The following is a 16738-nucleotide window of genomic DNA, read 5'->3' on the forward strand; positions in this document are numbered from 1 at the left end:
CTACTGTTAGGTGGAGTTTAGTTAGTTCAAGTGTTTCATCTAAAAGCGAGTTTTACTAGTTCAATCCTCATCATCTTGTGAACAGGGGAAACACATGGAGCACTAAAAAGTCAAGCTTTAAAAAATTACAATATCAACAAGGATCCCATAGTTCTGGGGAACCAATAATTTGTTACCTGAAATTGATTTTAATGAAAAAAAAAAAAAAACAGCTATTTATTCTTTACTGAATTTTCTAGGAGTTCACATTCAAATCTTTTGGACAGCACAGCAAGTGCTCCCAGGAGCACAGCGACTATGCAGAAATGCCCCCTCAAGTCCTGGAAGTAGAATCGATACATTAAATGACACTGACAATCACAAATCAGGATCTTCACAGGTTGGCAAACACACACACACACACACACACACACACACACACTCTCTCTCACACTGTCTCTTCCCCCTCCCACCCCTTGACACAGATTCAATCTTCACCCTCACTGTAAGGCTGCATTTGTAGGAATTTTTAAAAGGCACCTCTCACTTTCTAGCTATTGCCTTCTCAATGACACATTTTGTTAAAAAGCTTGAATGTTCAATGGAAATAGTTCAGTTCTGATAATGGAATTTTTTCAATTCACATTTGAATAGCCAGGTTTTCTTACATTCAGATTTTAATAAACTAGAATGACAGTCTTTAAAACAAGCATGCTAGCCTATGATGAATATAGTATATACAGTATTTAAACACTTGGAACTATATATTATACTGTAAAAGCAAACAGCACAACACTCGTCGGACTCATCAACTTATGAGTATACTACCTCCCAAAGTGAAGACACAAACAGTAAAATGCACCCATGGTTTAGATAGATATATATAGTCTATATATTATATATATCCCTATAATATATATAATATATATTTATAAAATATACATACATTTTAGACATCTTTCAAATAAAGAATCATTATCTCCAAAAGAAAATTATAGCAAGAATACTGAAGGAATGGAAGTCAGATAAACAAATAATTTCTCACAAAGTTCATTATCAGTGATACAGTTCAAGTTCCCCCTTTTAGTTACAACTAAATGATTACAAAAGCTAAATACTTTGCATAACTAATTATCTGTTTAATGGCAAAAATTGATAACTTTGTTCAATAGAAAAATACTGAAGGTCATTACATCACTTATTTGTCTATGGTTTGAGTAGTAAATGAGCTCCAGTGACAGCTGCATTTGAGAAGCACTGTAAGCTCCCAGAGACATATCCACAGCACTGAAAGTAAGGCAGGGACCTAACCTACCTGTTGATCTTCATGTTCCAAAACAGCCCACCCAAAACATTTACAATCTGGTAAATATTCATCAAAGTATTTCAAGGATTTTGAATCTGGAATTTGTTCATCTTGTGACTTTTCAATAGGATGGGGAAAGTCAAACACACGTGCATGCTACCAACCAGCTGAAGACGGCTTTGGCTCATGTCTAGGGTGACAGCAAACAGGACTGGCTTAGAAGAATCTCTTTCTATGTGCAGTCTTCAGTGGCACAAAGCACACTTCCTAAAAAAACTTTCAACAGTTCTGTCATTTGTATTACACTCTGCCTATCTTAGAATTATTTCCCAGGAAAACTTAAATCACGAGGCACAGAACGATCAGGGCAGATTCTCCTAGGTTTTGGAGTGTTGGTGACAAGAGTGGCATATACTGAAGACTTTGGAAAGTAACTGACGGAGTAACTGTGCTCAGCCATCATAAATATGCCACCTCTGACTGACTGGAATCTTCTAATATTCTACAGATATTAAGTTAGCAAATCCTTTTGTTAATTTTACAAAGAATGGAAGAATTTACACCACAACATAAAACTCTATCTACATGAAAACGTGAGCATTTACCTGGTAGTTATGTGTAACTTAATTCACTTGCATTTACCAATCATTCTCTTAAGCCTGCTTGTTAACCAAAGCACAAAGATAAACTGTAGTTGTGTTAAATACTACAGCATGTCTATATAATAATCCGGGAAATTCAGCATAAGTCTTATAATATTATAACAAAAGTCTGCCTGCCCTAGAGAATTCTAAAGGTAGATGAGCAGAAATTTTTAAGAAGTCAATTATTAGCCATATCACCATGAGAATACTACTTCAAAGAAGAGATCACTAGAAAGGCCATGGCTATGGCAATGGAATTCTTTTAATGGGTCACAATATTTATGGGTATACTATTTTTAAGACAGAGCCCATGATGTATGCACTTTGGTAAAAAGGTGGGGATTAATTTGAATTAGTATTTATAATGGTCTCTGTCATTTAGGACAAAAGCAGAGAGGGTGTAAAGGGTATGAGGACTGCCCTACGTGAGTCGGCAGGATTCCGAGACTCCCAAAAGCTGGCCACATATGGCTCACAGATAAATGTGAGAGCCAGCATTTTAGGACATGGTTTTCTCTAGATACAGTATTGATCAACTGTTCATTAAAATGTGTGTTCCAATTGAACAATGCGGGGAGGGGAAGAGAAAGAACCTTGTAGACATCGCAGGCACTAATGTCTCCATCTAGATCTCTACAGAGTTCTTTTCGAGACAGTAGTAAAGGACTTTCTGGGGTGCATTGCCTTATTAGGCACAGCTGCAAAAGCAGCTGCCTGAAGTGACCACATGCTTTGGGCTGCATGACATAATAATTATAAACTGTGGTAAGCATCAGACAACACGACTGTTAAAGGTAGGGAAGAAACAGCGAGGATCACTTGAACCAGTTATACAGGTGTTAGGAAATGGATGCTAAGAAACCGTTTTCTCCTTTTTCAAGTCACTAGGAAGTCAATTTTATCAATATGAAATAGTAACTCTAGTACTATAAATGCCACATTAATGAGGTGAATTTTTAGACAAATTATAGAAATACGCCCTGTTTGCCCTTAAAGATAAACAATATCTCAAACCTAGATGAGTTAAAGCCTTTAGTAAAAGCAGACTCCATTAACACTCTTGACTGTTAGTGCTTCACAGCTAAACTTTAGAATGGCTCCGCATCTACTTTCAAAATTGTAATACAATATAGAAATCTGCTTACAAATTAAGTATTTGTTTAGCATTTCTGAATAGTACTATACTTAACATATTATTGCATCTTTTCTTCCTAACAGGTGAAATGCTTTGCCATGTGCTTTATGAGAATGGCTGAAAGAACAGCTGTGGTAGGAACTCACTTGAACACTGACTGGTCGTTTTACATAGTGGGGTTAGTAGAGCAGATGCAACTGTACAGCTGACTACCTAACATGGTTAGCAGATGTCTCAGGGTGGAAGTACAGTTAGGTTTCCACTCTACTCATTCCCAGCATTCAACTCTAATTATCCATGACAGCATGCCCTGTTTACTCAAAAGGGAGACGCTAAACCTGTTCCGCTCAGGCCTGCCTAGCGAATGAGAAATAGAAAAAAAACTTCAGAAATAAAAGTGCCTCTTTGGGGGGAAATCTGAAAGTTTCAGGTTCACAGGTTTGGCTGAGCTTGCAGCAACCTGAACAAACCTTAATTTTAGAAAACAGTATACGAATTGCAAAACTATACTTTAACAGAGTTCTCTGTGCTCCCTCAGCAGAACAAAAAGGCAGGGCGAGCTGATTCTTGCCCTGGTCTTCCGTATCTTGTTGTGCAGTTGACTTTTATAAAGAGCTACAAGGTGAAGCTGATACACCACATCATACAAAGACCTTAGCCAGGGCATCGGCTCCAGCACTGGCTATATAGCATTTGGAAGGGTGGAATGCTACATCATGAATCGATTCTTCAAATTTTTTCCGATGAGCTGTGAACTCCTGGATACACGTCTTACTTTCTAAATTCCATAAGCGTATTGAACAGTCATGACCTATTGCAAAAGAAAGAAGGGTGAAAGGAACTATTACATCAATATGAAAAACGGTAAGAACAACTACATAAGCCACAGCTAATGCACTTACTGCCAGACATCAAGTACAGGCCATTTGGATCAACTGCCAAACTTGTAACAGCCTCCAGGTGGGCCACCATCGAGTGGATCAGTTTGCCTTTGGAAAAAGAAAGTGTTATTCTTTATTGATGATTTTCTTCAGCTTAATCATATGCTGACTTCCACACTATCCTGGTTTCCCCAGTCACCCCGTCTGTGTACTTCGTGATCAACCTTTTCCACAGTTCAAATAGCACATCTCTCTGTCTTGACTTTGGTCATGTTAATAACAAGAAGTAAAAACAGGTTAAATTTCAGAATGAGACTCTGTCTTTTAAGCCACAACAAATTCAGTGAGTTTTACATGTTCACTAATTACGAGTTGGACATTACTTATCTTTTTGTGCACCCTTTACTTACAAACCACATGAGTGTAGGAGTACAGAAAGTTCAAACTCAACGGGACAAAAGAAGAGGAAAAAAAACACAAACAGAGTTTTGGTGAAATAACACAGAAAAGAATGAAGATTAAATTGCCAACAACTAAACACAACCACAAGTGACTATATTAAAAAAGACAGACAGCCAAAAAAACATGGCTGCACACGCGAGTTTCTTCCCATTTCAACTCTCTGTGCATTTCTGTAAACTGCTGAAATGCAGACCACTGAAAACCGGGAAAGCGCCATGCCTCAGTTCAGTTAGAACTCAAATCTTGGTTTAACACAGAAATGATCGGCCCATGGAAAAGCACACAGAACAAATGACTGGAGGGTTTTCATATACAACACTAAATCAAGCTATTTAATAGTGAACAAGAGAACACAGCTGTTTGATAACTGAACAATTTAAAGTAAAACACAATCACCAGCCTCTGCCTTCACATTTCTGTTAACGCTCACTCCTCATGGACTGTTGCAGACGTTTCTGTTAGCACTTAGGTCTGGGGCTTTAGAATAAGTTCTCTGCTTACTATTAAACAAACTAAAAACCACTCCCTACTGTATGACAGTCTTAGGAGATATGAGTGAAATGAACAGAACAGCTGCAGTGTCTCAGTGACTGCTCCGTGACTATGAAGCGACCATCAGACACCCACAATGAGCTTACTTTTAGTAGGCACTTATTGCTGCTTTAGTTCTTGTTGCTGTGGGTTTTGCTTCAGCACAACTCAGTCTCAGTAAGTTCTTACCTGTATTGTTGTCGTAGAATTTGATGTGCCTGTCTTCATGAGCAGTGATGCTGATCGGGAGGGTGGGATGACTGATGACTCTGTTTATTTGGCAGGAAGAACTGGCTGCTAAAAAGGGAAAATTAAAAATCAATACAGATTAGTCAAAGTAATTTTTTTTTTTTTTTGGACAAAGGCAGAAAAAAATAAACAATTCAACTTTAGTCTGGCTTTGGTCAATTACCCTCCAATTACGGCTCTAGTTTTAGTGTTGTAATTGAGTCACCTGAGCTACACCGCAGCCCACAGCCGCAGGCAATGAACAGTCAGAAGTTTCTTTCCCACCTGCTACACACTGACACCATCTTACACTTGGCCTAGAAACACTGATGACAACAACACTCTACATTTGCTACCTTGATAAAGTTCTAATAGCTGGGGTGGTGGCACAGAGGCAGGAGGATCTCTGTGAGTTCACAGGCAGTGCATCTCATCTACATAGAGTTCTGGGCCAGAGACTCAAAGTGGGACCCTGTTTCACAACAAAACCAAATACACCAACCAAAAAAGTTCTATCGTCATTTGAACACAAGTAATCTTCAAAGCTAAACCTCAGTTCCTTCTACACACAGAGTTCTAGTCACACAGTTGTGATCAAAATACAGATACCATTGCTCCTTGTTCCTGCTTTGCAACATAATAGAAAAAAATCCATCATCTTGCAAACCATCAGATTTTGAATTTTTAGGTAGCATATTGATAATTGTTGTTGTGTACTTTTTAAGAGTTTTCAACGAGATTAATTACTATACCCTGTTTGTTATTTCCATATACAACAGAAAATGTCACCTGGTCATGTGGAGTAAGTTCTTTGTATGAGGTTTTTCTGCTGTTTGGTTTGGTTGCTTAGACTGTGTTGAAGTTCAAAAACAACATCAACTGTTTTAAAGTAAATGTGTTCTCAGGCTTGGGCACTACCACACTTTATAACTCAAGTATTCTTTATAGTGACTATGGTGGTTATACTTTTGATTAAGTTTAAAAACTAATACAGAGACTTTTAAAAACTGGTATACATACTTGAATCGACATTGGATTCTAATGTGAGAATTCGCTGCTGTGTTTCCATGTTAAAGATGCTTGTATATCCCTTGCTGAACGATGCTACCATATGGCTCGGGTCGCTGCTCACCAGATCCACAGAAGCAGGGATTCCCAGTTCTGAGAGTCAGAAATATTCAAAGAGAATGAGAGTTAAAAGTCTACCTGACAAAATGCTCAAAATGTGGCAAAACAAACCAAAGTATGACCAACTTAAGTAAATAAAGCTTAACATTAAAACAACTTATTTTATAACCTTTCAGTAAAGAGTACTCCTTTCTAACTTATAGCCTTAGTCTACTTTATTGTCCTTACCTGTTAAATGTTTCCTACCATTATTGTGCTAATACACTCATAGAATGCAAACTTAGTGGCTCACGCCTTTAATCCCAGCACTTGGGAGGCAGAGGCAGGCGGATTTCTGAGTTCGAGGCCAGCCTGGTCTACAGAGTGAGTTCCAGGACAGCCAGGGCTACACAGAGAAACCCTGTCTTGAAAAACAAAAAAAAAAAAAAAAAAAAAAAAAAAAAGAAAGAAGAAATAAAAACATATAAACTGTAAGTTTTATAGCTTCCATTTCCACTTCAGGAAGATATAGAATAACACAGTGGGAACTCTGTATTTTAAAAATCCATCTTGAAGCAAAGAAAACAACAACAAATCCACCTCTGGCTGAGACACAGCTCAGGAGTGTCACACTTGCCTAGCATGTGGTTAAGTCTTCAAAGTCTAAAGGCAAGCCATAACAGCTCAAGATTTATATATATCCTTTGCTGAAAGATAAAGGTATTCTGTGGCTAAGGAATGTAACACAATGCTAGGATATTTGTCTAGCCAATCACCACACAAACATAAAAAAGGTATTATCAAGGACTAAACCTGGAAGTTATTCATACCAAAAACAGTGATAAAGCCAGTGTGGTACCATATCCCTTAAATCCGAGCACTTGGGAAGTTGAGGTCCAAGGATAATGAACCTGAGGTCAGCCTGGACTACACAATAAATTCAAGGTAAACTGGGGATATGCAGCAAGGCACTACCACAAGAAAACAAACAAACAGAATAAATATAACAATAAAGTAATCTGTTTCATTTGGTTCAACACCTAACTAAAGCAAGGCAATAATTCAGAACTGAATCTGTAGCAGAAGCTCCAGAACTAGACAATGTAAAGAGCAACTGAACCAAATGAGATGTCACAGAACCCAACACTATAACTCAAGTGACACACTACCACAGGCCCACAGAAGGCTGACACGAGGCGGAACGACATCAGAGGTGAGTGAGGGTGCAGAGCAAATGACATCTCACACGCCGTGGCCCAGGCTGCTAAGTCCCATAAGCACTTGGGAAAACATTAGTTATTTCACATCAGTTAATAACAAACTCCTACCCTAAACCTAGCAATTCTGCGAGGTCTTTACTGCCCACAGTGAAAAGCTATGAATGTTCATGAGAAATTATTTCTAAAAGACCCACACTGGAACAATCTACCAAAGGAAGAAATGTCCAGCTCCAGAGCTGTGTCAGTTTCAGGACTGCTGTGTATCAGATGCGTCAGAACAAATCCTTTCATGATTTTCACTGAAAATGAGTTATATCTCAGTCTTAAAAATTCAAACCCCATGTTCTCATCAAATGGTATGGTCTTAGAAAATATATATTCATTGAAATTTCAAATAAAAATACTGTTGCTAAAAAAAAACCCTTAGAAATGTATACAATCAAGAGTTCACAGAATCATTTATTTGTTTGCTTTTTTAGAGTAGGATGTTCAGATCTGCAAGTTTTGAAGGAGTGTACCTTGGTTATCATTAAATACACTCAGTGCTGGTGCAACCTCGGTTGTGTTCCATAGGCGAAGAGTGCCGTCTGCGGAACAGGACAACAAGCGCTGGTGTGCCGCACTGTAGGCCAGCCCCCACACCGCATCCGTGTGGCCCAGCAGAGGGCCTCGTAGAACTGAAGGATCTGTGTAAAACAAGAAAGCGCAAAACCAGGAGGAAAAACTGTAAAATCATTTCGGTTCAATGTTAAACGTAAAATAGAGCATCAGGGAACAGTGTAATATAATCTCTCTATTTACCATTCCTCTTCTGAGATGCTGTCATAATTACAGTTTTGGAAGTATACAAATACAGAGCTTGACCATTCTAAATTAGAATTAAGAAGCACAACTTTGCTTTTAAAGCTCTACTTTAATGCCTCTTAAATAAATGTTAGGAGAGAATTTTATTTGCTGATTTTACTTCTCTTTGGTAGTTAAACTGGTAGTAAAATTAAAATATTTTTAATGACAAACATGACACATTAAAAATCTGTATTAAAACTAAAGCAGCCAATTTCTCAAGAGTTTTTGCAAGAGAATTTATGGTAACATCTGGAGAGAGCATGTAACATGGATTCATGGCATAGTAACACTGCTCTTAAAGCCAAGGAAGGGCGCATGCAAATCCATGTGTCCATGTATCCACACAGGTATGTGCTGAGGGTGGAGAAGGATAGACAGAACTCAGTCAGCAGGGCCAGAACTCATTAACTAGACCAAGCTGGTCTATGTTCACAGCACTTCTGCTTCTCCCGGTCAAGTTCAGAGATTTCAGGCCTACACCTCCAAACATAGCCAAAAGGCCATTTCTTAACCTTTGAGACTCTTTATAATAAATATTTTTGGAGGCGTGGACTTTAAAACTCATTAGCTTCTTCTATTTAACAACCGACCAAGAGAGTAAGGCCAGTATTCATTTACTTTCAGTGTTGTTTGTCTAAAACAGTGATGAAATATGATTACAGGTGAGTTATAGTGTTTCAAGTACCAGGCAGATGTCTAAGATGAAGAAGCAAACGTCACCGAAGCAGTACTTCTGTCCAGTAAGACTGCAGAGGTGAACTCTCTTCTCAATAACAGCACGTTTTTACTTTTCCCATTCTATACCTCACTGATTCCTGCATTTACAGAAGTCCTTTTGAATGAAATAAAGACATGCTTCTCTTTACTAATTTTTAAACTATAACTTCACCCTTAACATAGAAACATTGATTCAGAACTCTGGTGAGGCACGTACCGTAAGAGTCATAGGGGTCGACGTTGGGGTTGGTGGTGCTCCAGCTCTGGATCAGTCCATCAGTGCCACCACTGTAGCACTGCTCGCCATTGCTACTCATCACCACACACAGCACCGGACCTCTGCGGCACCAAACAAACCCATGCGTGGTAACAAAACTGCTATCACCAGCATGAATTCTACAATATAGCTTACAAACGTTTAGGGTATTTAACTACTAAATACCTTTCTGTTCTCCAGCTTGTTAACAGTGAATAAAAACACTATTCAAGTACTATTCATTTTTCTTTCTTTGCTACACAGGAGGTTAGTAAATTACAGCCTTGAGGCTAAAATCACCTAGTAGACCTAGTATAAGGCCTTAAGCTAAGAACACCTAGTAGGCCTAGTACAAGGCCTTAAGCTAAGAATGCTTTTTATACTTTTAAATTTAAAATAATAGCACACACAACAAAACTAAAAATATGTTACAAAAATTAAGGCCCTTAGTTCAATCCCCAGCAAAAACCAAACCAAACCAAAAGCCATAAAGAGGACTAAAAAAGTTCAATAGACAGTATATAGCCTACTAAACCTGAAAAAATATTTACTTTCCCACTCTTTATATAAAAAGATATCAATTTGTATGAAACATCAAGAGAAGATATGCCCCTTATATGCAAGTAGAAGCAAGAAAATATATTCTTCTACTACTACTACAAACTCTTGGTTAAAAATATAAGCAGCACGTACGTGAGCATGTGTGAGCATGTGTTTGAACATGTGTGTGAGCATGTGCTCCTAAGGAGGGTACCTAGGCCTTACACCCAAAGGGCAAGCCTTCTACTTTCAACTACATCCCCAGACTTTGAGTAATTTCTATGTAAGCTATGTGAAGAGAAGAAAAAAAATGTGAGAACTCCTTTTAAAAATTATTTGGCTTTTTAATTGTGTATGTGTGTGTATATGTCATCTCTGCATGGATATCCAAAAAAGTCAGAAGAGCACTGTCAGATCACCAGGAGCTGGTCTTAAACGCTGTTGTGAGTCCTCTCACATGGGTGCTGGGAACCAAATTCCAGTCTTCTGAGAAGCAGCAAACACCCTTAACTGCTGAAGCATCTTTTCAGTCCCAACGCTAGCATTTCTAACAAACCTAAATGCTCTGACTTCGGTTTATGATGCGCACATACCAGGATCTCTACTGGTATTTATCTCATCTGCCAGGTTCTTTGACATTTACAAAAAAAGCCCAACACTAACAGAAAAAATATATTAAATTACATATATGAAAGAATATATGATATTCCAATTAAAACTGTGTCATAAAGATGTTGGCTTAAGATAAAAACAAACCAAAAACAAAATAACAACAACAAAAAAACCCAAAGCCCACACACTTACTTGTGAGCCCTGAAGGTATAGATAGGCTCCACATCGAGAGAAGTACTCCTAAATCAGAGGAAGAAGACACGCGTAAGTGCGCCACACTTCAGTAGTGAATGGCATGACTAACTGTCATAACACGTGGTCAGAAATAGACTCTGTGGTAGTAAGGTCCTCAGCCTCAGGACACAGAGGCTCACCTAATGCCAATTACACCTCAGTGGCATCAACCAACTACCACCTTAGTACAACACCTCAAACACAGCCTTCTTACACTGTTACAGTTCATTCAGGGAGAGTGTCACTCCCAAAACAGAACATGGGCTGTTAAGGTAATTTCAGAATGTGATTTCCAGTTATTTCAGGGAAGTTTTTATTATTTCTGAACTTCAGATTATCCTATATTTAAAGTAAAGCAGAAAGTCTAGATAGTATCAACTCTTCAACATTGAGAAATGAGAACCTAGAAACTGAAGAAGGGAACTCAAGTGAGCTGCGGTAAAGATAGAAGAAACTGAGATGGCGACATCTCCGCGTCTATCTTCCATGGCTAGCAACTCTGGGTGCACCACTGAGCAGTTCCAGGAGCTAATACAGTACTTCAAGACAGACCATGCCCTAACTCTGGAGGCCTTGGCTGACTCACTCAGAATGACAAAAGAAGACATTAGGATTTGGCTTCTATACTGAAGGAGTGAGATGGAGTTCAAGCAGTTGTTCGAGGTCTACACATCTGAGATGAAGTCATGGAAACACACTTTTTGGTCTATAATTGTCGGAGGAAGCTCTGGGTCAGACTTTGGCCTAGGAATTAATTTCATGTACACAGGAGGAAAGGCTTGGGAAAAGTACACCATACTCATTGGGTTCTACAAAGCAGTATCCTGGACTCCCCAACGCTTTGGAAGCCTTAAGAATCTCACACTCTCTCCTGGGTACCATGGCAGAGACAGCGCGTCCATCACAGGATCTCTGACTTCCTAGCATAGGCTCTTCTTGTTAATGTTTTCTCAACTTCCGTGTTGGGTCAAGGGGATGTTGGGTCTTATGTCTATGGGTAGTACATTAATAATAAACCTAGTTATTCCCCCAGGGGAAAAAAAAAGAAAAAAAGAAAAATGAGAATCTAAATATAAAATAGTGAAGGCGAGAACTCTGCACAAGGCAGGATTTCAGCAATGGCACTTTTCCCTTCCTTGTGTTTTCGTGAAGTTAATACATCTATACTTGATCTGAAGTCACTGCCCAATGTTCATTCATTACTAAGAACTGGACTCATCACAGACACCGGTTAAGAACTATTTCCTATCCCGTGTTTCGGGATTTGTGGGTGTACTTATCTCTCCTCACACCACTCAGAAGCTTAAAGGTAACTAGGTTATTGTTATTTGCAAGTACAGATATTTTTGCTAATTTGTTCTGTTATTTTCCTACATCAGACATTTACATTTAGCTTCACGTGACTGGGCTGCAGCCAGAATTAGCACACTGTGAGCTGAGACTCAGAAAGGCAAAGGCAGGGCACACAGAGGGAAAGAGCCCTCTGACAACCTCGGCCAACATTCTGCGCAGGCTGTAGGAAGCACTGTCATGCATGACTCACAGCACCATGCCACTGGTGTCTTGTACAGTGGGCAGCTCTAGCACGACTTATGGGGCGTCCTGTGTCACTGTACACTGTACTCATGTGCCTAACACAGCAAAAGGATCCCTGCTGATGAAAGCTTTCTGGATGATGGATGGACCAACGGAAGGTGAGCTCCAGAAGGACCTAGCCAAGTAGATCTGGTCTAACTTGAGGGCTAATGAAGCCAGATGTCACTCAGACAGCACCAAGCCAAAAACAAACATCTAAGTATGTATAGCAGTGTCCTTCGGGTCAGACAAACTGGTTACTGTAGAAAACTTGTTGTCAGCATAGAAAAGTACCTAAGCACTTCTTCATTTTGTAAATCAAAACCGCAAATGATAGGCCAGACTGAGGTCAAAGGCTGTTAATTCTAAGTGTTCCTACTTACGTCTCTTTACATTAACAGAGTCGTCATTACAGAACCACGTAAAACACTTATGCATACGGACTGTAATCAGCACTTACAAACACATGGGAACCACCAGATACAACTCTTTCCTAAATGTCAAGCCTAGCATTAGACTGTCTGAAGGATCTACCTATAAATGGTAACGAATAAAGAATAAGAAGAAATATTTGGGAAATATTACAGAAAATTGTTTTTAAAATATATCTTTTCCTGTTGATAAATAACATAAATAAAATCTTTTTTTTTTAAGTGCTAGTAGATATTCTCACTTTTTGGCTGGGGCTGTTTTCTGCAGGTTCCACATTTTCAGCGTATGGTCCTCTGATGCTGTTATTAACACAGGCTCGATGGGGTGGAAAGCAAGGGCTCGGATGCCATCAAAGTGACTCCTTAAAGTAAACTTAGGATTCCACGTCTTCCTCAAGGCATCTTTATTATTTGCTATCTATTAAAGAAACAAAAGATCAGGCTGAGATCACAGATCTGCTATTAAACTATAACATGGTATAATTCTCAAAATAATATACTTTTAAAGTAAACAACCAAACCAATTAGCAAAATTCCAATGTGTGGCAACAGTTTTCATGGAAGAAATATAAAAGAATCAAAGAATAGTTAATGTAATTTAATCTAACATGTAGGTAAATAACTCCAAACAGTTCTCTACTATTGCTAGTTTGGATTCTGAATATCCTCCCAAGGCCTGGGTGTTGAAGGTTTTGTCTACAGCCTGTGGCCTTTCCAGAGGGGAGAGGCTTAAGCAGATGGAGCCTAGCCAAGACAGTAGGAGACAGCAGAACCCAGCCACCTCCTTTCTCTGCTCCCCTAACACCATAAAGCAAGGAGCTTCTTTCCACAGCTACAACCACATGGACTGAAACTCAAGTAAGCCTTCCTTTCTAACATGTACTTATTTCAAATTATTATGTCACAGTGACAGAAAGAATGAATAATTAGTAGAACTAACTCAATTCAAACTGTAAGAAAGTGTAACTGGGGTAGGAAACACTGAGTTTTTCTCTTTACGCCTGCATCCTGGCTAGTTTTATGTCAAGTGTGTCAATGACTAGAGTCATTTTGGAAGAGGGAACCTCAGTAGAGAAAATGCTTCCACCAGCTTGGCCTGTGAGCCAGTGTGAGGCACTTCCTTGATGAATGATTGATGTGGGAGAGTCCAGTTCACTGTGGGCAGTGGCAGCCTAGGCTGGTGGTGCTGTGTGCGTTAAGAAAGCAGGTGAGCAAGCCAGTGTTCTTCCACAGCCTCTGCTCTGACTCCTGCACTGACTTCCATCGACTGGAATGTGCAACTGTAAGTGGAATAAACGCTTTTCTTCCCAAGTCACTTCTGGTTGAGTTGTTTCATCTCAGCAATGCAGCCCCAAACTAAGACAGCTTGTTAATTTAAACTATGATCACAGTTTTTGAGACTTAATACTTTCTTCATCAAGATGGAAACAAGATTTATAAACTGGACATACAAAATGCTACAATGGCTGAGCACTGTGTCACACACCTGCAATCCCAGCACCCAGAGCTGAGGAGGAAGATTTAGGATCCAGGGTCATCATTGGGCTACACCCCTGCTGCATTTCCTTCCACACACACTCAAGTGTGGACACTAGGTGCCATGTGAAGACAGCATGAAGGGCTCTTTGTGGTAAAACACTGAAAGTCTTCAGCAATGAACCACAGCCTGCCAACAACTGGGACAGAGCCTGGCCTTCTCCAAGGTAAGTCTTCAAGAGAGAAAGCAGACAATGGCAACATCTTGACTGCAGCTAAATTAAGACTTGCAGCCAGGACTACACCCCTACACCCAGACTCTGGGTACAGAGAGATTAGAAGATGATGCTTTTAAAATTACTTTATTAAAAAGATATTTTTTTCATAATATATTCTGAGTACAGATTCCCTTTACTAATTCCTCCAGGTCCTCCCCACTTTCCTCTCCATCTGAATCAATCAATCAACATATCTCTCTCTCTTTCTCTCTCTCTCTCTCTCTCTCTCTCTCTCTCTCTCTCTCTCTCTCTCTCTCTCCTCCCTCCTCCCTCTTCTTCTTCTTCCTCCTCTTCTCTTTCTCCCTCTCCCTGCTCTCCCTTCCTCCCTCTTCTTCCTCCTCTTCCTCCTCTCTCTCTCTCATGAGAAAACAGACATCTAAAGAATAACATAAAACAAAAATAAGTGAAATGGAACAAAAAAAGGAAAAAAAAGAATCAAAGAAAAAGTTACAAAAAACACAGACACAAGAGACATATATAATCACACAGAAATCCCACAGAACTGGAAACAATAATATACACCCAAAGAACCTACAAGAAAAAAAAAATCTGACAAAGAAATATGAGACAAAGTACCTGCAAAAATTCCAGAGTTCATTTTAATACTTAAAAAAAATATAGCAACAGATTACTGGCATGTTTAATAAAACAAAGAACTACCTTTGGAAACAGGATAAACACATAATATCAATTTTTCCTGAGAAGGAAAAAAGTGAGTTTGCCTTAGAAAGAAGTCCAAGTTCAAATAGCTACTGGGTAATGTCTTTGTGGTTTAGGTGGAAAGACAGAAGTACACGGTGGGAAATTCTGCCTCCAGACATTATGAACTAGGTCATTTGGAGGACCGCTGTTGTAAAGGTAAGGAGACAAAAAGTGAGCATGCAGCAGTGAAGAGAAGCTAGGCACCACAGGGAGCACACACTGAGAAGGCACTGAAGAGGCAGGATAGGAGCTGCAGAGAAGGAAGACATCGGTACATCATGGGTGCCTACCTAAAACCAATGCACAGTTTAGTGACCAGAGATAAAGGCAGTCTCTACCTCTGATCGCCAGGTTATTTAGAAAATGTTAGCTTATTTTTATATCCATCTTTGCAAAGTTTGAGGTTAAAACTAAACCAAGATCCATACTTGTGAAACGTTTTACCTCTGCCATCTTCTTCTATAAACTCAACTATTAAATTTTCAAACAAATTAATGGTATAAAAAACAAAGCTGTTACTTACATCATACGCTAGTGAATCTGCTTCATTGGCCACCGTAAGGCCTGCTAGTTCTCCAAGGCCCAGCTCGCTCTCAAGGGCTTCATCTGCTCCCATGATAAATGACTTCCCAGAAGAAGGAGGAAACGTCAGTGCTTCCACTGAGGGAGACAAAGTCCAAGTTACACATCTAAACAGGTCACAACTAGTCTCACTGGCTTGCATTACACCTCTGCTAAGTGAACGTGTACATTTTTACTTGATCTATTTTAGAAATTGTTGGTCTGTCTGTCTGTCTGTCTGTCTGTCTTCAAACCTAGGCTGGCCCAAAACAAAGGCAATTCTCTTGTCTCGGCCTCCTAGGTGCTGGAATTATAGGCCTGAGAGATTATACCTCTCTTATACTACTGTTAAGAAATTTTGTAAACAGTGAATTCCGTGAGCCAAAAAAAAATCTTAAAAACTGCTTCTTCATATATTATCCTTCTATCAGCATCATCTAATTAGAAAAGTAAAAGAGAAACACATCTAGTATCTACTGTCCTTTCCTTTATCAATATATAGAAAATAAGTCTAAAAGTAAGTTTTCTCTCTATTTGATATTTCATGATAAGTACTCAAACAACGTCTACCAATTACTAATTATATTAACAAGTGGTTCTTGCTGTACGTTCAACACTGTTGATCTCACTAAAAATAAAACCAATCAATTGTATACCCTGGAATACTGTAGACATTTCAAAGTCAAAACTATGCAATGTGCCTATCTAAGAAAAATTAATAAAAAATTAATTAATAAGAAAAATTAATACTGTTAGAAGTCAGAATTACCTCTTGAAGTGAGACAAGTGACCGGTGGGTAAAGGGCCACAGAGGGCGCTACATCAGTAATGTAGAGCATTACTACCTTAGTAATGCTGTTCTTTGTTCTGAGAGGAACTGCAGGAACTACTGTGGCTACTTCTGATTTGGGATGATTCAATGAGCTGTCCCCATTTGTACGCATGTTTTATTTCCCTTAAAGATGTTTTAAAGTCCATTTCAGAACTCTAATAGCTGTCAACTGTGCTTCAAGAAGG

At 39.1% G+C, this 16738-nt stretch overlaps 1 protein-coding gene across 2 annotated transcripts in view; it reads right to left on the reverse strand.

Moving 5' to 3' along the window:
• Positions 1–1206: 1206 nt before the first annotated feature.
• The window catches only part of Strn (striatin), a 76527-nt gene continuing 60995 nt past the window's right edge, over positions 1207–16738 (reverse strand). The window contains exons 10-18 of one of the 2 annotated variants that reach the window (XM_034513963.2): positions 15684–15820; positions 12947–13122; positions 10657–10704; positions 9274–9395; positions 8012–8179; positions 6187–6327; positions 5128–5235; positions 3967–4053; positions 1207–3875 (exon numbers count right to left, since the gene is read on the reverse strand). In XM_034513963.2, the coding sequence (XP_034369854.1) occupies positions 3706–3875; positions 3967–4053; positions 5128–5235; positions 6187–6327; positions 8012–8179; positions 9274–9395; positions 10657–10704; positions 12947–13122; positions 15684–15820 (1157 nt within the window). In that variant the 3' untranslated portion in view covers positions 1207–3705. The remainder of the gene's footprint in view (positions 3876–3966; positions 4054–5127; positions 5236–6186; positions 6328–8011; positions 8180–9273; positions 9396–10656; positions 10705–12946; positions 13123–15683; positions 15821–16738) is intronic. The other variant, XM_034513962.2, reaches the window with a different exon arrangement.

Source organism: Arvicanthis niloticus, chromosome 11 (genome assembly GCF_011762505.2).
Source record: "Arvicanthis niloticus isolate mArvNil1 chromosome 11, mArvNil1.pat.X, whole genome shotgun sequence".
Lineage (NCBI taxonomy): Eukaryota > Metazoa > Chordata > Mammalia > Rodentia > Muridae > Arvicanthis > Arvicanthis niloticus.